The sequence below is a fragment of the Nicotiana tabacum genome, chromosome 24, assembly GCF_000715075.1.
Source record: "Nicotiana tabacum cultivar K326 chromosome 24, ASM71507v2, whole genome shotgun sequence".
Classification (NCBI taxonomy): Eukaryota; Viridiplantae; Streptophyta; class Magnoliopsida; order Solanales; family Solanaceae; genus Nicotiana; species Nicotiana tabacum.
The window spans coordinates 27,940,362-27,960,875 of record NC_134103.1 but is presented as its reverse complement, the minus strand read 5'-3'; the positions used below and the strand labels follow the sequence as shown (position 1 = coordinate 27,960,875).

At 37.0% G+C, this 20,514-nt stretch overlaps 2 protein-coding genes across 5 annotated transcripts; both read right to left on the bottom strand.

Moving 5' to 3' along the window:
* Window positions 1-406: 406 nt before the first annotated feature.
* Window positions 407-7,107, bottom strand: LOC142178077 (uncharacterized). Its single transcript, XM_075247405.1, has 4 exons — window positions 5,962-7,107; window positions 1,527-1,822; window positions 1,047-1,187; window positions 407-923 (listed from the first exon to the last, which is right to left on the bottom strand). The coding sequence occupies exons 1-4, from the start codon at window positions 7,105-7,107 to the stop codon at window positions 407-409; spliced, it is 2,100 nt and encodes a 699-aa protein (XP_075103506.1).
* A 4,110-nt stretch (window positions 7,108-11,217) lies between these two features.
* On the bottom strand, window positions 11,218-14,688 carry LOC107759602 (josephin-like protein). Of its 4 annotated transcripts, none has more exons than XM_016577576.2 (5): window positions 14,505-14,688; window positions 12,801-12,868; window positions 12,392-12,512; window positions 12,060-12,163; window positions 11,218-11,896 (listed from the first exon to the last, which is right to left on the bottom strand). In XM_016577576.2, coding segments are annotated over exons 3-5 (558 nt in total). In that variant the 5' UTR covers window positions 12,393-12,512; window positions 12,801-12,868; window positions 14,505-14,688; the 3' UTR covers window positions 11,218-11,443. The 4 variants fall into 4 exon arrangements, with proteins under 4 accessions (XP_016433062.1, XP_075104384.1, XP_016433063.1 ...); XM_075248283.1 differs by lacking the exon at window positions 14,505-14,688 and adding an exon at window positions 13,925-14,477; XM_016577577.2 differs by lacking the exon at window positions 12,392-12,512 and having other exon boundaries at window positions 14,505-14,687.
* Between the last annotated feature and the right edge of the window lie 5,826 nt (window positions 14,689-20,514).

The window sequence follows — 20,514 nt, the reverse complement described above, 5'->3', positions numbered from 1 at the left end:
ATTGAATGGACTAGAGAAATTATCTCATTAAGTTAGTATAAAATACTTATCTCTACTTGATCCGTTCAATACATACAAAATGTACTAGCACAAGAAGTCGGAATTAAACCATTCCTATAATCAAGACAAATTATATTTAATCTTGTGCTACAACCATTCCGATAGTTTGTCCAATTCCATCATTAGATTGTGAACATAAACTTTATGACTTATAAGAACCGATGATCTAATCTTCCGTGTATAAGCTAAACTCTATACACTAAATCATCTACTATATAAGCAACAGACACACAGAGAAATACATGATCTATTTAAAATAAAACTTTATTGAATTGAATAAATAAATAAATAATACTATAACAATACACATGTTTTATAGTATATCCTAACAATCTCCCACTTAGACTCATAACCATGCATCTATAATTCTAACACCCATTCCGTCTACATGCCTATCAAAAGTCTTTTGTGGCAAGCTCTTAGTAAATGGGTCCGCCAAGTTGTTCTCCGACGCAATCTTGGTGACTACTACATCCCCTCTTTGCACTATCTCATGAATTAAATGATATTTACACTCAATGTGTTTTGCTCTTTTATGGCTTCGTGACTCCTTCGAATTTACAACCGCACCACTATTATCACAATAAAGTGTTATTGATGCTTGAATCGAAGGAATCACAGCCAACTCTCTTAGGAAGTTCCCGAGCCAAACCGCCTCTTTGGCTGCCACATATTCGACTTCCATGGTGGAATCAGCAACACAAGTTTGCTTGATGCTCCTCCAACTTATGGCTTCACCTCCTAGAGTAAACACATTTCCTGAGGTAGACTTTCTAGAATCTCTATCTGACTGGAAATCCGAATCAGTGTACCCAATAGGCACAAGGTCATCCGAATGGTTGACTAGCACATAATCCCTAGTCCTTTTTAGGTACTTGATTATATGCTTAACCGTTGTCCAATGCTCTCTCCCAGGATTAGACTAAAATCTGCTAACAACGCCAATGGCAAAGCAGATATCAGGTCTAGTGCATAACATAACATACATCAGACTCCCCACAGCAGATGCATAGAGGACCGCCTTCATCTTTTCTATCTCTTCATCAGTTTTAGGAGACTGATCTTTAGATAGAGAAATTCCATGCCTGAAAGGGAGAAATCCTTTCTTGGAATCATGCATGCTAAACCTGGAGAGTATTGTATCAATATAAAGAGCCTGGGATAATCCTAATATCCTTTTCTTACAATCTCGCAAGAGCTTGATCCCAACGATATGAGCCGTTTCTCGCAAATCTTTCATATCGAACTGCGTGGACAACCACTACTTAACTGAACCCAACATGCCCATATTATTTCCTATGAGCAATATGTCATCTACATATAAGATTAAAAATGCCACTTTGTCCCCATCCCACTTCTTGTATACACAAGACTCGTTAAGACATTGATCAAAACCAAAAGTTTTAATCACCTTGTCAAAACAAGTGTTCCATGCCCTAGATTCCTATTTCAGTCCATAAATGGACCTTTTAATCTTACATAACATATGTTCCTTGCCACTTTCTACGAAACTGTCTGGTTGCATCATATAGATGCACTCATCAAGACTTCTATTAAGAAAAGCTGTCTTGACATCCATTTGCCAAATCTCATAATCATAATGAGCAGCAATGGATAAGAGAATCCTAATAGACTTAAACATGGCTACCGACGAGAAATTTTCTTCATAATCGATTTCTTCTTTCTTAGTAAACCCTTTCCCTACAAGCCTTGCTTTAAAAGTTTGCACATTTTCGTCTACACCCCTCTTTTTCTTATAGATCTACTTGCATCCAATGGGTTTAAACCCATCAGGTTGTTCTACATGATCCCAAACTTGATTAGAGTACATAGACCCCATCTCTGATTTCATAGCAGCAACCCACTTATCAACATCTTTATTATGTAGTGCTTGGTTGTAATTGACAGGTTCGGAAGTTGGCTCCTCAAAGATCCTATCATATGATTCTCCTAAGAGCGTATAACGAACCGACTGTATTATTTCTCTCCCACTACGACTACGCACTACATCAGTTGCAACTACACCTGTTACACCCAATATTTTCGTACGTAAAACTGCGTCGTGAGCAAACTAATGTAGGACCAAAAATGAGATCATCTTTGAACATATATAAAGTAAGTTAATCATGTTACCTTGGAGGTTACAAATATTGAAGATCATGAACAACAAGTACAAAGAGGGTTGGAAGGTTCAGAAACTAAAAGAATTGAAGAAAATAATATTTCGTCGAAAGTCGACAAGTTGGGAATGTTATAACATGTACTTTTGGGGTGAGACCAGGGTGTTTAACATGATAAGTAGGTTATGTTATGAGTTAGGTTAGTCGTATGATAGTCTTGTGTTATATTTTGAAGTCAAGCGAGTAGTGGAACAAAAGTCGATGAAAGTTATCACAAGTTACGTTCATAAGTTTTACTGAAACTTTCGGTCAAATGTAACTGCGATTTTATCCCAATATACTTAGATTTATGGGGTTTTTCACCCATCAAATTAAATATCTATGAGTCTATTTTCTAACTCATTAAATTGTTTGTCAATATGATATCAGAGTAGAGAGATATGGACATTTTTGCGATACTGCGCAGGCTGTCACGTACTTGCTTAAACGAGAATCCAAAAATGGGCCAGTCCAGGTCGTCCAAAAATGGGCCAGTTCGGGTCTTCCAAAGAGGCATTTTTAAAGTCCTATCTCCTTCGTATATTAGACTGATAATAGGGCATAATAACCAGACATAATCGCTGCAAAAATCCTCCCAAACTTAGAGTTTGAAGAATCAAGATAGGAGCTGAGTTATCCAACAAATAAGGTAAGTTTTCTGCTCTCTTTCATCCATTTTTTTCTGCTTTAAATGCATAGTATGTCGTTCTATATTTGTAAGAACTCACGGGATGGTGGTCGGAAGCAGTGAGTTCGAGTTATTCACTTGTTGTGGATTGTTTTGTGTTGCTGTTGGGCTGCGTGTTTTACTACTGTTTTGTGGAATTTTGGAGGAGGAAAGGTGTGGAGAAACACCACATAAATGCAGGTTGGTGTCATGGTCGTTCGTCGTAATATTTTCGGGTTAGTTGACACTACTACGGTGGTCATTTTGTGTATGAAGAGATTGGGGGTGTGTTGGGCTGTTTTGTAGTATTTTGTGGTGTATATAAGGTTGGAAAATAATGTATATATGTTGTTATTGTTTTTTTTGGTGTTGTTGGTGTTATCTTGAATTCGGAGTAGGTAAGGATTATAGGGGAGATGCTACTCGTTTTAATACAAAATAAGCTTGTCGTTCATTGTGCGATAGTTGTACCTTTCGTAACTTAATGATAGTATTATTATCGTTATTGTAGATTAAGGTGAGAAGAGGCGAATTAAACTTTGTGATTGGAAAGACTGTGATAAGGTATTTTAAGGCTAAACTTTTCCTTCATTTTGGCATAATCCCGTAACTACATATGTTTGACAACGAGACATAAAGAGAAGTTCGTAGGCTAAACCTTTCCTTCATTTTGGCATGATCCCGTAACTACATGCGTTTGATAACGAGGCAAAAAAAGAACTTCTTATTCCTAAATTTATGTACATTATCCTAGTCTCATAAGCTATAGTATTCTCCATTATCGAGACTTCATATTCAGTTTAGTTTTGTCTTCTTTCAGCCAAGAGAGTAGAGAGTCTATATATATACAGTATTACAGTATTTTCACCACCATCGAGCTATAATCGATGGGCAGGCCCCTATTGGGCAACCTGTGATCAGATGGTAAGTTATATACCAAGCCTACTATGGCCAAGCACCTATGAACGAGCCCAGGATGGCGGAGATACAGATCCTAGTATGGCCGAGCGCCTATAAGAGAGCCTACTACGACCGAGTAGTTACATGTACCGAGCCTTATAGAGCCGAACATTTATTTTACTTACTATGTTAAAGGAGTTGAGTCAGTATCAACATGTAAGTATATCTCCAAATCATCTTTGACTCCCAGTTACTTTCAGTTATTATATTATCAGTTCAGTTTCAGCTTTCAGTTATGTTATTGCCTTACATACTCGGTACATTATTTCGTACTGATGTCCCTTTTCTAGGGACGCTGTATTTCATGCGTGCAGGTTCAGATAGACAGACAGGTAGACCTCCTCAGTAGGTGTTTCCCGAGTTCAGCCTGATCGATAAGCTTCACGTCCTTCGGAGTTGTCGTGTCTAGGGTTTTGTGTACATCTTCTGTTTGTATGTATATATATTATGGGTAGGTCGGGGCCCTGTTCCGATCACAATACATCCATCAGTAGAGGCTTGTAGACATATCTTGTCAGCTAGTGCAATATGTGGCCTTGTAGGCCCTGTACGTATATTTTGTTGGCTTGCCAGTTATAGTAATTATGACGGCCTTGCCGGCCCAACTTTATGTTGACATTTAGCCAGTGCTAGTTTCCGTTCAGTTTTATATTTTGCTTCGCAAAGTGTCTTGCAATGTGGCCCATGGACAAATTATGACATTATATGTTCAGAGTCCCTTAGTCGCAAGTTGGTACGCTAGGTTAGGCGAGGCACCGGGTGCCGGTCTCGCCCCCAGGTTCGGGGTGTGACAACACCATTATGATCTTGTGGTTGAACCACATCATTATCACAAACCCGAGTCTCCATGCTATCCACAGGGATATCAACGACTTCATCCTATTATGCAGCTTGCTCAACATAACTCCGACTACTTTGTGGTAGTATGATTTTGGGCACTTCTTGCGGGACATCAAGTCTATTGACATTTCTTCCACTACTAAAATGCAATGGTATGTCAAAATCGACTTTCGGAGTTTACATCTGGTCGTTTTGTTTTTCAGATGACTAAGTTTCCATTCCTTTGCTAAGTTTCTTTAAAACAAGTTTACTTCTAGGAACATGATTCATGAAATAGTCCTCTTCAAGAAACTTGGCATTTGTGCTAAAAATTACCTTCTTTTCTTTAGGACAATAGAATAAACCACCTTTCGTCCCTTTTGGATAACCCACAAACACACATACATCCGTTCTCGCCTCCAATTTATCTGTTTTCCCTTTTAGCATATGTGCTGGACAACCCCAAACTCGAATATGCCGCATATTAGGCTTGCGCCCAGTTCACAATTCTGTAGGGGTCAAAGTTACTGACTTTGAAGGAACTAAATTCAGAATGTAATTTGTTGTTTCTAAGTCATGTCTCCAAAAGGACGAAGGCAAACTAGAATAACTCATCATTAATCTAACCATTTCCATAAGATTCCTATTTCTTCTTTCAGCTACACCATTTTGTTGTGGTGTTCCAAGTGTAGATAATTGAGAGGTAATTCCACATTCTGATAAGTAACTAAAAAATTCCGCAAAGAGGTACTCCCCACCACGATCAGATCGTAGTGTCTTGATATATTTATTATGTCGCTTTTCAGTCTCTGTCTTAAATTCATTGAACTTTTCAAAATATTCAGACTTTCGATGCAACAAATAAATATATCCATGCTTTGAGTAATCATTTGTGAAAGTCATAAAATACTCAAAACCACCTCTTGCTTGGACACTCTTTGGACCACACAAATCAGAATGAATTAACTCTAATTTATCACTTGCTCGATTTTCTTTTGAGGGGAAATTTTGTTTTGTCATTTTTCCTTCTAAACAAGATTCACAAGTTGGTAGTGCCTCCACTTTTAATGAACTTAAAGGTCCATCCTTAACCAACCTTGAAATTCTGTTTAGATTTATATGACCCAAACGCAAGTGCCATAAATATGTTTCACTCAATTCAGAAGAACATTTTCTCTTATTTGGTAAATTAATATAATTCAGTTCTTTAGGTTGTAACAATTTAGGAATAGAATCAACAATAAAAAGATCATTAATCAATGTAGACGAAGAGAGATAACGTTTATTATGACTAACAATACATTTATCAATATCATGAAAATTAATGTCATAACCAGCTTTCATAGCGCTAGAAACCGAAATTAAATTCCTTCTAACGGAAGGTACATATAATGTGTCCTTTAAAGCTAATATTCTATCACTACCAAATAAAATACTAATATTTCCTAATGCTAAAGCTGGGGCTGCTGAACCATCTGCTTGATAAATATTGATTTCTCCTCTACTAAGCCGTCGCATTACCTGAAACCCCTGCAAATAGGTGCAGACATGATTAGTGGCTCCCGAATCTACACACCATGACGTGGTAGAAACAACCGCTAAAAGAGTTTCAATGACAAGTAGATGTAAATCACCTGGTTTATTATTCAGCTTGGCCAGATAGGCCGGACATTGCTTCTTATGATGCCCATGCTTCTTGCAGTGATAACACTTGCCCCTAGCCCTTTTCACACCAGCAGTTGCACCACCAACATAGGGTTTTTGAGCCTTTTTCTTCTTCTGCTCGCCTCTCGGCTTAAAAGAAGAACCTACCTCAAAATTCAATGTCACACGAGGAGCTTGTTGCTTGATAATAGTCTCTGCCGACTGCAGCTCATTCAGCAATTTCACAAGTGACAAATCTATTTTGTTCATATTATAATTCAGGCGAAACTGTTGAAAATTGTCAGGCAGTGTCTGCACGATCATTTTAACTTGCGTATCCTTATCAATATTAGCTCCAAGGACCTCCAGTTCATTCAGAAGACTCATCATCTTCAGAACACGGCCCCTAACAGATGAACCTTCAACCATTTTGGTATTCAGAAGAGCTTTCATGGCAGTCTGCTTAGCCGCACGATTCTGATCTCCAAACACCTCTTTGAGATTTTCCAGAATGTCATAAGCAGACTCCATAGACTGATGCTGATGTTGCAGAATATTCGACATAGATACCAGAATGTAACATCGCGCCATCTCATCAGTCTTAACCCATTTTTGGTAAGCTTTCTGTTCATCATCCGTAGCATCATCTCCAGGTTTTTTTGGACATACCTCATCGAGCACAAATTTGTACTCTTCAGCAATTAGGACAATATCTAAGTTTCGTTTCCAATCAACATAATTCGAACCCTCAAGTTTGTTTTGAGTAAGAATAGCAGTAAGGGGATTGAAAACAGTCATAGTTAATCTCCGAGACAATTAAATAAATAGATCAAGACCAGTCATGTATTATTGAATATTAAAATTCAAAACACACTACACACGTATAATCTATGCACCTTGAACAACAAGTTTCGATGGGAAAGAGCTATTCTTGCAATATACATATGTAATGACAGATTATTCACTTCATGAATTTAAATAGGCCATACTCAGATGGAGAGTAAACTGTTAATTTAAGTCAAGAGAATATCAACATTCAATATATTAGTCCCATTGAACCAACATGCATACTCATATGGAGAGTAAATACAAGTAATCAACAACTAGTATAACCTAGTGATTATCTATAATGAGTTTATCCGATATGAAAGAAGACCTATGTGAACGTGTAAAATCATTATATCACCAAAATTTAACTCTGGAATCCATAGGAAACGATCCCTACCACCACTAGATTAAAACAACAAAAAACAAATTCGAAAAAATTCCAGAAAATTAGAAAAATGCCCAAAACACCATTTAAACAACCCCGAAAGCCCGAAACACGGCTTAAGTCATGAGAAAAGCTGATGCGTATTGATCACTGGGCCGTTTTGCATGGACCTGTCAAATTTCCAGTCAATCGAAGTCCGTCAACATATTGACCTCTGATTTTCTGGCCAATTCGACCAAATAGTAGCTTTTGCGTTTCCCTTGGATTAACGATTTTTTTTTATTATTCTAATCAAATATCATCAACAATAAGCAGATATTACATGATTTTCAGAATAATCAAAATTCTCGGAATAGATATTTATGCTCAAAACAATACGGTTTTACAGAAAAATAATCTTTGCATGTAATTCAAAAACTTGCATATATGATGTTTCTTTTCATGTTCATCCTAATTATTTAATTAGACGTGAGTAGGCTCTGATACCGATTGATGGATTATATATCGCAGCGGAAGCAATTCAGTATCATATTCACGTGTAAATTAAAATAATTAGCACATACAAAGATTATTCGAGTTATCTCTTGAAACGTGAACAAATCAGATTAATCTCGGTCTCCAATTCAAGAGTAGCAAAACCGCGACCTCAGCAAAATATTCCACAATCTTCTACTGTGTTACCCAAATAATATCGGAAAAGAGAGAATTTCGGGTGGGCGAAATTCCAAGGAAAAACGTGCAAAATCCAGTGCAAAAACGACCAGCCCTATATGGAGTATATATAGCCACATTTGTTTTAGGTTAAAATTCTTTTCCAAAACATGTTAGGTTTTCTTCTTCCACTAAGAAAATATTTTCTTTATTTTCTATTATTTAGGCATAGTAAAGACCACAAAATTTAATTAACAAGGCTCCCTTTTATGGAATTAATTTTGATTTCGAAATTTCTACCATAATAAATTATAAATTATTCCACTAAAAATTCGTAATTGCACTCCTTAGTTCAGTTTCAAAATTCTTTCATAAAATCTTATTTAACTCCCCATATTAAGATTCAGATTCTAATCAATCAAATTAAATTACTGACAATTTAATTTATTGATTACTTCATTTAGACTTTCGCTTAACTTATTTCATGTATCAGATACAAAATCCATGGGCCGAGTTTACACATGAAAACTTATAAGCTTTCATAAAGGAGTATCATCAATCTCAAAAGCCGAGATATGAATTCTATCAACTAATTATTATTTCACCAATGTATATCATTATTGTCCAATTTACCAGGCTTATTGACCAACGAAAGAATCTCGCATTTTAATAAATCAAAACAATAAAAGACACACACAACTAGGGGTGGCAAACGGACGGTCGAGTCGGATATGGAACGGTCGAAAACGGACAATGAAAAAATGGACAAATTACCCAACCCATTTTTAATACTGATAAAAAATGGTTAACCGACGGATAATATGGGTAACCATATTATCCATGACTTCATGAATATGATCACTTTTGGGAGAATTCCTAGTCTCCCAAACTTGAGGATCCCCCAATTTGAGATTTTACAAATGTAAAAGTTAAACCTATTAGTTATCCATTGATTATCCATTTTCTAAATGGATAATATGGTTCTTATCTATATTTGACCCATTTTTAAAAAGTTCATTATTCAATCCATTTTTAGTGGATAATGTGGGTGGTTATCTGTTTTCTTTTAACCATTTTGCCACCCCTACATACAACTAATAATAACCATATCAAAATTAAGAGTATTAGTATATTAGATGGACTAGAGAAATTATTTCATTAAGTCAGTATAAAATACTTATCTCTACTTGATCTGTTCAATACATACAAAATGTACTAGCACAAGAAGTCGGAATTAAACCATTCCCATAATCAAGATAAATTATATTTAATCTTGTGCTACAACCATTCCGATGGTTTGTCCAATTCCATCATTAGATTGTGAACATAAATTTTATGACTTATAAAAACCGATGATCTAATCTTCCGTGTATAAGCTAAACTCTATACACTAAATCATCTACTATATAAGCAACGGACATATAGACAAATACATGATCTATTTAAAATAAAATTTTATTGAATTGAATAAATAAATATACAATTGTTCTATAAAGAATACTGTAACAATATGCATGGCTTATAGTATATCCTAACAGTAGCGGAAAGGATTCCGACAATTGGGGAAATCATAACTCTAGACCTCCTTAATCTTTTCTCCAACCCTTAGTATCTTTAGTTGTTAATTTACTATTTTAATTTGTTAGCTAATTAGTTAGACATAAGAATCTTAATATTTATAACTTAGAAATTGTTCGAGCTTGTATTCTTAGTGATAATAAACATTTGTAGCTAAACCTTAGTTTTCTGTGGGATTCGTCTCCGGATTCTTATTCCAAATTATATTTGCAGCGACCGCTTATCCTTTTTATAAGGCATAGTTGGGCGTGATCAATAATTATTTAATCTCTTTCCATATTATTGTTACCACAAATATCGGTATTTTTTTGTGCTACTATGAAATAGCAAAAAGAAATTGCATGTATCTGTCCTTTATACACATGATTGAAGTTGCTGCGCTTAATAGTTACAATTCCATCTTGCAAGGAACCTAATAGTTCCAATTCCATTTAACAGCACTTAACTTATATAGCCAGTGGCAGAAATTGGAATTTTAATAAAGGGGGTCAAAAAATTCGAACATACGCCTTAAAATAATTTTTGAACTATCTTTGTTACAACAATGAAAATTCCCATTATGTCAAGGGATTCAATAATTTATATACTATATACCAAAAATATATTTTGATCTATTTATGTAGTACAATTTTTCAACGGAAGGTAAGCAAATTAGCTAGCACATACAAAGTTTTCTAAGGGTTTTTATGTACTAATTAATTGATATATATATATTGTATGTGCACATTAGATCAAGGTTGATTGATGAGTTCAGTGGACAAAACGATCGATGTGAGGCCTAGGTCAAGGCAATTACAGGCATACGCTAGAGGAAGAAAGAAAGGAGAATGAAGTAAACAGAGAGAGGAGCAAAATGAACACAGAAATAAGAGAGAACACAATGGTTGATGCCTTCTCCATCTTCTATTAATAATAACTACGTATATCTGAAATCTCTATGAAAATCATTTTGTTTTGTACATGGACTCACAACAGCAGTCCTGGAATATATATAGATGGTGCAACAACTTATCAATTGATTACACTCCATAAAAATTTCAAATCTAGAAGATATGGTAAAACAACAAATGCAATTAGTCAGATTCTCTGAAGATGGAAAAGGAAATTAATTTACATTTGCATTTATTATTAGTGCTTAACAAAGAATTTCATTTTTATTGGAGATATTAGAAACAAATGCTTACTTTTATCTCACCCTTTATTTGATGCTTGGTTGGTCTTCCTAATGTATGATATACTGGCTTGACACACTCAATAATTATTGAGAGATCAAATATAAACAACCATTTTATGGAGCCTCATGAATACAAGCGCTTCTTCACCTCATATAAAACTATTCGCTTGATGGTAATTTATGTTGCTTGAATCCTTCAAAAATATTGTTGCAATCGCGTCGGATCATCCAAATATTGTTGCAATCGAGTCGGATCATCCAAAAATTATGCAACATAGATAGTAACTAATGATTTTGAAATAATTTGCTCAAATCTAACCACTGGGTTCTATACATGTGGGGAACAATACAAGCAATGTACTTATGTGGAACATAAAGTTAGAGATATTGATGATCTCTTATATGGACTAGGTGCATGTCCATCTTCATAGACGTATTAATAGCATACTCGGGAAATAAAGTCTTGATATCGCAACATGTCTATCTACAGTTCACAGTTCAGAACATTTTACGACTCATTATTTATCGTTCATTACCAGTAAAACCTCAGCACCAGCAGCAATGATACCATCCAAGAACTCCCCAACTTCTTGGCTATCTTTAAAAGCATAAGGAGCAGCAAAGTCACTGTCCAGATTATACCAAACCCCCTGAATACATCTTAATGTAACCCAATGTCTGCTTCTCCAAAGGTCACCAAACTTTCTAACAGGAACATTAACAACAATTCCCATCAGTCGATCATCGAGAACAATTGAAGAAGCCCCATTTCGCCTATCGTGCCAAACAACAGTTTTGCCTTTCTGTTCCAGTGCAGCAATCAATACGTTTATATCATAGTTCCCGGTTATTGCATTATGATGAGGCTTAAATACAATTGACACAGGATTCCAGATTCCCCTGTTAGGGTCATCGATATCAAGTTTTTCAGCAATGGAATTCAATTCGGCTCTTGTAAACACATCTTTCCCCTGATTTACAATGTGAGTGCAATCAATATGTCAACATACCAACATGGGTTTTGTCCCAAAAAAAATTATTCAATTTAATAAAGGGTAATCACATGTAGGCTAATTGACCTAAATTTCTAAGCAATCAAACTAGAAAAAAGCATAAAGGGGATTATTAGTGTACCTGGAAGAGATTGTTGAGGGAATGTAAGAGGCAGAACTGTAATCTTTGCCTCTCGTGATATATATTCGTTCCTCCCTCCATATTCACTCTCTCGGAAGAGATCACTAAAAGACAAGACGAACCAACAGTTGCTTAGCGTGAAGTTGAAATCGAGTAATATTGAGGAAGTTAACAGTGACTACAGAGCTCCTCTGCTATTGGCTCTACATATGGATCAAGTTTTATTATCAATGACAAATAAAGAATTTTGTACTAAAACAGCAGCAGTTCTCTTGGTTTTACTATGAAAATGTAGCAAAAAATGGATAATAAAGAATGACATGTAGTATTACTTTACTGAGAATTCAGTCTGTCTAAGAACAGGCGCTTGGACACTACTGTATACCAGTCCAGCACACAAATCTATGCCACTCTTCACAACTAACAAGTTCAGCTCATTAAACCTTTCAATCACTGCATAAGATGCCAGAATGAGCCATTAGTTTACGACAAGTTAATACACATCGTCGCAACGTGACCTCATATACAGATGATTGATATAGAGGATTCGTAGCTAGGTATCCATCCATATATTTTAAATTGCTTGGGCAATATAGCAATGGGTCAAATTCACCATTATCCATGACAGTCTTATACCACATTTCTTTGTTAGAAATTGAGTAATTAAAAGGTAATTAATTGAAAACCAGAACCCAGCATTCAAACCAATATGAACTTCACATAGAAGGTCAAAGAAATTACCTCGAATGAGTACTCACACAGAAGAACTGATTGCTGAAATAACATTGATTTTAATCACAAAGTTTAAGCTGCAAAAACGAAAGGAAACTATATAAGGACCCATGAAATTCCAAAAGTAGAATAATAGAAAATAAAGATGACAAAAGCAAAAATGAAAAAAAGTAGACGTTGTCAAAGAGATAGCAAAAATATATCGAAGTAGGCATTTGAATTCAGGGCACACATTTTGCAACTGATAACCAACATGTTCAAGAACCGAGCATGCTTTGAGTCTCCAGTATTTATCCTTTTTTTTTAATAATCGCGGTAGCCTAAAAAGTATGTCCTAAACGTTGGCCATTCACATCATGTTCTTACAGAGTATTAGCCCCATCTCAAAATAGAGATGTCTATTTATTTGTACTATAAAATATACGCATAGTACATAAAATGCAAATAGAGAATACAAAAGGTGTTCAATTATCTCTAGTGTGGTCAAATATGAATAATCACGTGCCAAATATCATTATTTTTTCAAAAGACAAAAAGAAGGTCTAAGGAGAAAGCACTGGACTTTAGCCCCTATTCCCTTACATTAAACTCTAAACTCCAAAAGGTTAAAATAGAACTAAAGAAGGAAAAACACATACACTTGGCACAATTACTGTATATTGAAATAGAGCAAAAAAGAAAATGCATTCATCAGCTGAACAATTTTTAACTACATGCATTAAGGACTTCTCTGTATTTGTTTTTCATGCGGAACCATTTCGTGCATAACAAAAGGAGTAGCAGGGCATTACAATAACAAGTTGCATAAACAATCACCTCATGCGGAGTTTCATTAGCCTAAAACTTTTTCCACACCTTACTCCTTAAACTTAACAATCTATTAATTGTCGAACACAGTGTTATCAAAGGCGAAAAGCGCAAAAAAGCTCTAAGGTACTTCGGGGCTTTAAGCGCAAAGCACAAATACAACTTGGGCTTTAATGGGCTTTAATGAAGAAAGGCACAAATGGAGAAAATAAACAAATATGTATGTGTAGTCTAAGACTAATACTCTTAAGCATGAATAATAAGTATATGGACAAAGAAATAGAAAAAAAAAATCATAAAGTGAAGTATCAATTGTTCAGTATCACCTCTTCAGGATTACGCTCATTGGCATGGAAAAGTATGCCTTAGAGCCTTGATGGCAACACTGAAGTTTGCCTCCCTCAACATGTTTTGTGCATCGCTTAGCAGGACATATTAGCAAACAGCATAGGAGTACTAGTAGTAGTAAGTATGGTACAAATGGTATAAAATAAATCTTTGATATTTAGGAACAGAAAAAACTATTTTGACTTAACATCAGAATATCATGAAATAAACATCGTCATTGCATCGTCACACATATCTGCTCTATTATTCAAGTGTTGCACAGTGTAGCAAAAAATTAAGCATACGGCAGTAAAGTTGCTTAAAATATAGAAATATCTACACAATGACATAAATGTTATAGTTAAATGCAGTTTTTCTCGCTTTAGCTGGGTTAAAACTATCTCGGGTTTATTCTCCTTCAATTCTTGTAATCTCGCCAAAAGTAATTTGAAGGTCGTATTTTGAAAATCAAATACTAAATTCACTGAATCATGACAGTTAATATAGGAAATTTCACATTCATGCGAAGACTTGAGCCTTTGAATTCAATAACCAAAAAAAAAACTGTAATAGACGCACCTCATTCCATTTACCCCCTTGTTCAGCAGTTCCTCTGAGATGAGACGCTGCGATTCCTCAACTGCAAAAGCTAAGACAACGAATATAGAGACTGATTTCCCAAATTGAGAGATTATAGAGAAACAATTAGCAGAAGATGAATTTTGCGATTTTGATTTAAAATTAAAATTGCAACAAGTGAAAGAATGATCGAGAAGATATATAATACGATGGTTCATGCTAAATGTCTAAACTACCCTCATTCTGCATTTCTTGTCAACTATCTTTCTTTTCTTTTCTTTTCTATTTTCACAAAAACTCTGCTAGATCAACTATCTATCTTTCTTTTTATTTTTAGTAAAAAAAGAAAACCTTTCATTTAATTGTCGAATATTTGGTACAAACAGAAGAAACAGAACCAACTTTTAAACTTTATAGGTTCAATTTTAAAAAAATTTACCATTGAACCCATTATATTTTTAAAATTATGGGTTTATATCTATTATTTTTGTAATTTTAATGAATTTCTACACATAAACTTTTATTCCGCGTCAAAAGTTATGGATTCAGTTAAACCCGTAACTACTGCACTGCATCCGCTCCTGGTACAAATCGTTTGTTTTATTAATACCTAATTACTTTTATCAAATGCATACTATTACATAATTACAGTACTGTAATTTGAATCCACAACCAAGATGTGTTACTATTTATTATTCTCTCCAAAATCTAATTAAGCTTTACATTGCTAGATTACATGAAATATTGACTTGCTAGATTACATGAATTTGTTTACCTTTGACTATAACTTTTTTTATTGTTTTAAATATTTTTAACAATAAACATTATATAATTCATTAGTATTTTTTGTGTGTAATCTCTAAATAGGAAAAATTATGTCACGACCCAAAATCCCAACCTGTCGTGATGGCGCCTATCTCGATACTAGGCAAGCCGATAATCTCAATAAACCAAAACTTCTCTTTAAGGTTAAAAATATAATATTTAAATACAATACAAACGCTCCCCAAAACCTGGTGTCACTGAATACATGAGCATCTAATATGAATACAAGTCTGAAAAATATAGTCCATAATAATCTGAGACCTAATACAGTAAACAAAGAGATAGAGAAGGAGAGACAAGGTCTACGGAACACGGCAACTACTTCAAAATCTCCTAAAAATCAACCGCGCGAAAGGATCAACACATGCTATGTCCGGGAACACCTAGATCTGCACACGAAGTGCATGGTGTAGTATGAGTACAACCAACTCAGTAAGTAACAATAATAAATAAGGAACTGGAGATAGTAACGAGCTACCCAGTTATGGTTCATTTCCAGTAATTCCAGCAAAGAATAGACATGCTATCAAATCTGGCAGTTTAATATCAAATCAATTTTTATATAGTTCTTGTTCATGTAATCTGTATATCAACAATCTTTCAGAGATTTCACAACAATGACAGATAGAAACTAAGTGCAACAACAAATGAAAATCAAGTACAACCTCTTAGGACAACAATCACTCACTGGGCTCCCAGCCCTCATCAATTCCTGGGCTCCCAGCCCCCATCACCCACTCTCAATGGGTACCCGTGCTCACTGGGGTGTACAGGCTCCGGGGGGTCTCCTACAACCCAAGCGCTATAATCTGCACGGACAACTCACGTGCTGCAAGGATAACACATGTGCCATAATATAAATATCTGGATCTGCACGGCCAACTCACGTGCTATAGTATAATATAAGGATCCGCACGTCCAACTCACGTGCTATAGTATAATATAAGGATCTGCACGGCCAAATCACGTGCTATAGTATAATATAAGGATCTGCACGGCCAACTCACGTACTATAGTATAATATAAGGATCTGCACGGCCAACTCACGTGCTGCACGGACAACTCACGTGCTATAGTATCAATATCTCACAATCAGGCCCTCGGCCTCACTCAGTCATAAATCTCTCCAGTCTCTCGAGCTCTCAATAATCATGAAATCAGCACAAACAATAATGATATGATGTATCGATAATAATAACAGAGACTGAGATAAAATATGCAAGTAAAAACCGAGACTAAGTACATATAAAATTTAGCAGGCAATTTAACAAGTACGCGACCTTGTTGGTCCCAACAGTACTATTACATAGCCTAAGCATGATTTCTAACATGACTTACAGTCAAATTTTATCAACACATAGAGAGCATATAGCTAACAACAAATTATTCAACTTTACGGTTTCCCTGGATGGACCAAGTCACAATCCCCTCGGCGCACGCCCACACGCCCGTCACCTAGCACGTGCGTCCTCCAAAATAATCGCATGATACCAAAATCCGGGGTTTCATACTCTCAGGACCATATTTAAAACGGTTACTTACCTCAGAGCATGAAATCCTGTACTCTGCTATGTCTTTGCCTCGAAAATCGGCCTCCGAATGCCTCGAATCTAGTCACAAATAATTCATTTCACTCAATAAAATTTATTAGAATTAACTTCATAAGAAAATGCTAATTTTCCATAAAAATCCGAATTTTAGCTCAAAAATCGCACGTGGGGCCCATATCTCGGAACTCGACAAAAGTTACAAAATCCGAAAGCCCATTCAACCACGAGTCTAACCATACCAATTTTATCAAAATCCGACCCCAACCCGACCCTCAAATCTTCAATTTAAACTAAGAGGGTTTTCAAACTTTTCCAAATTAATTCGCCAATTAAATGATAAAAATAACCATGGATTCAGGTAATTTAACCAATATTGAGTTAAGAACACTTACCCCGTTGTTTTTCTTGAAAAACTCCCGAAAATCGCCTCTTCCCGAAGTCCCATTTTCAGAACTTAAACTCTCTGTCCAGACCTCTCTTCTTCGCGAACGCGAGCGACTGCCCACAAATTTAACCCTTCGCGAACGCGACCGTGGCTTCGCGAAGGCGAAGCTTTGCAAATCTTACCCTTCGCGAGCGCGACCACGGCTTCACAAACGCGAAGCTTTACCAGCTCAGACCTTCGCGAACGCGACCGCCACCTCGCGAACGTGTAGAACAAGGACCCGGGAGTCCCCAATAGCCTCACTCCTCTTCACGAACGCGACACCTCTCATGCGTTCGCGATGCACACACAGACCATACCTTCGCATTCGCGTCCTCCCCTTCGCGGACGCGAAGAAAAAAACCTCACACTCAGAAAACACTCTTCGCGAACGCGAGGGCCCACTCGCGAACGCGAAATAGAAAATCAGAAAAATGCAACAGATATCAACAATCTCACCAAGGCCAAAAATGATCCGTTAACCATCCAAAACTTACCCGAGCCCCTTAGATCCTCAACCAAATATACCAATAAGTCCTAAAACATCATACGGACTTAGTCGAACCCTCAAATAACCTCAAACAATGCTAAAACCATGAATTACACCCCAATTCAAGCCTAATGAACTTTGAAATTTTTAATTTCTACAAACGACTCCGGAACCTACCAAGTCACGTCCGATTTACCTCAAAATTTGCGCACAAGTCATAAATGACATAACGGAGGTACTCAAATTTTCAGAATCAAATTTCGACCCCGTTATCAAAAGTCAACCCCCCGGTCAAACTTTCCCAAAAATTCAACTTTCGGCATTTCAAGCCTAATTCCACTACGGACCTCCAAATAATATTTTGAACACGCTCCTAAGTCCAAAATCACCATACAGAGCTATTGGAATCATCAAAATTCAAATCCGAGGTCGTTTACACATAGGTCCATATCCGGTTCACTTTTCTAACTTAAATTTTCAATTATAAGACTAAGTGTCTCATTTCACTCCGAATTCCTTCCGGACCCGAACCCACTAACCCGATAAGTCATAAAACAACTATAAAGTATAAATTAAGCAGTAAATGGGGGAACGAGGTTATAATACTCAGAACGACCGGCCGGATCATTACATTCTCCCCCTCTTAAACAAATGTTCGTCCTCGAACGGGTTTAGAATAATACCTGGGGTCTCAAATAAGTGTGGATATTTGCTCTGCATATTCTGCTCAATCTCCCAAGTAGCTTCTCCGACTGGCTGGCCTCTCCACTGCACCTTCACTAATGCTATATTCTTTGACCTCAACTTTCGAACCTGCCGGTCTAAAATAGCCACCGACTCCACGTCATAAGTCAAATTACCGTCCAACTATACTGTACTGAAATCCAAAATGTGAGAAGGATCCCCGACATACTTTCGGAGCATGGATACATGGAACACTGGATGAACACCTGATAGACTAGGTGGCAAAGTAAGTTCATAATCCACCTCCCCAATTTTCTTAAGTATCTCAAAAGGCCCAATATACCGAGGGCTCAACTTGCCCTTTTTCCCGAACCTCAACACATCCTTCATGGGTGAAACCTTGAGCAGAACCTTCTCCCCAACCATGTGAACAACATCACGAACTTTCCTATCGGCATAACTTTTCTGTCTAGACTGTGCCGTACGAAGCCGTTCCTGAATTACTTTGACCTTCTCTAAAGCATCCTGAACCAAGTCAGTACTCAATAGTCTAACCTTACCAGGCTCAAACCAAACCACCGGAGACCGACACCGTCTCCCATATAAAGCTTCATACGGAGCCATCTGAATGCTTGACTGGTAGCTATTATTGTAAGCAAACTCTGCGAGTGGAAGAAATTGATCTCAAGAACGCCCAAAATTAATGACACAAGCGCGTAGCATATCCTCCAATATCTGAATAGTGCGCTCGGACTGTCCGTTCGTCTGAGGGTGAAATGTTGTACTCAACTGAACCTGTGTGCCCAATTCTCGTTGCACTGCCCTCCAAAACTGTGAGGTAAACTGCGTACCCCGATCTGAAATAATGGACACTGACACACCGTGTAGGCGGACAATCTCGCGAATATAAATCCTAGCCAACCGCTCCGAAGAATAATTAGTACCGACTGGAATAAAATGTGCAGATTTGGTCAACCGGTCTACTATCACCCAAACAACATCAAACTTTCTCAAAGTCCGTGGGAGTCCAACTACGAAGTCCATGGTAATACGCTCCCACTTCCACTCTGGAATTTTAAGTCTCTGTAGAAATCCGCCCGGTCTCTGGTGCTCGTACTTTACCTGTTGACAATTTAAACACCGAGATACAAACTCAACTATATCTTTCTTCATCCGCCTCCACTAATAGTGCTGTCTCAAATCCTTATACATCTTCGCGGCGCCTGGATGAATAGAGTACTGCAAACTGTGAGCTTCCTGGAGAATCAGCTCACCCAAACCATCTACATTAGGTACACATAGCATGCCTTGCATCCGTAATACACCGTTATATCCAATAGTGACTTCCTTGGCATCACCGTACTGAACCGTTTCCTTAAGGACAAGCAGATATGGATCATCATACTGGCACTCTCTGATGCGATCATATAAAGAAGACTGAGAAACCACACAGGCCAAAACTCGATTCGGCTCGGAAATATCCAATCTAACAAACTGATTAGCCAAGGCCTGAACCTCCAAGGCTAAAGGCCTCTCTTCTACCGGTAAGTATGCTAAGCTGCCCAAACTCTCTACCTTACGACTCAAGGCATCGGCTACCACATTGGCCTTTCCGGGATGATAGAGAATGGTGATATCATAATCCTTAAGCAACTCCAACCACCTTCGCTGCCACAAGTTAAGATCTTTCTGTTTAAACAAATGTTGTAGACTCCGATGATCGGTATATACCTCACACTGGACACCATACAAGTAATGCCGCCAAATTTTCAAGGCATGAACAATAGCTGCTAACTCAAGATCATGGACTGGATAACTCTTCTCATGTACCTTTAGTTGTCTGGACACATAGGCAATCACCCTATCATCTTGCATCAGCACTGCGCCGAGACCAATACGTGACGCGTCACAATACACAGTATAAGACTCTGAACCTGTAGGCAACACCAATACTGGAGCTGTAGTCAAAGCTGTCTTGAGCTTCTGAAAGCTTTCTTCACATTCATTCGACCACCTGAACGGAGCACCTTTCTGGGT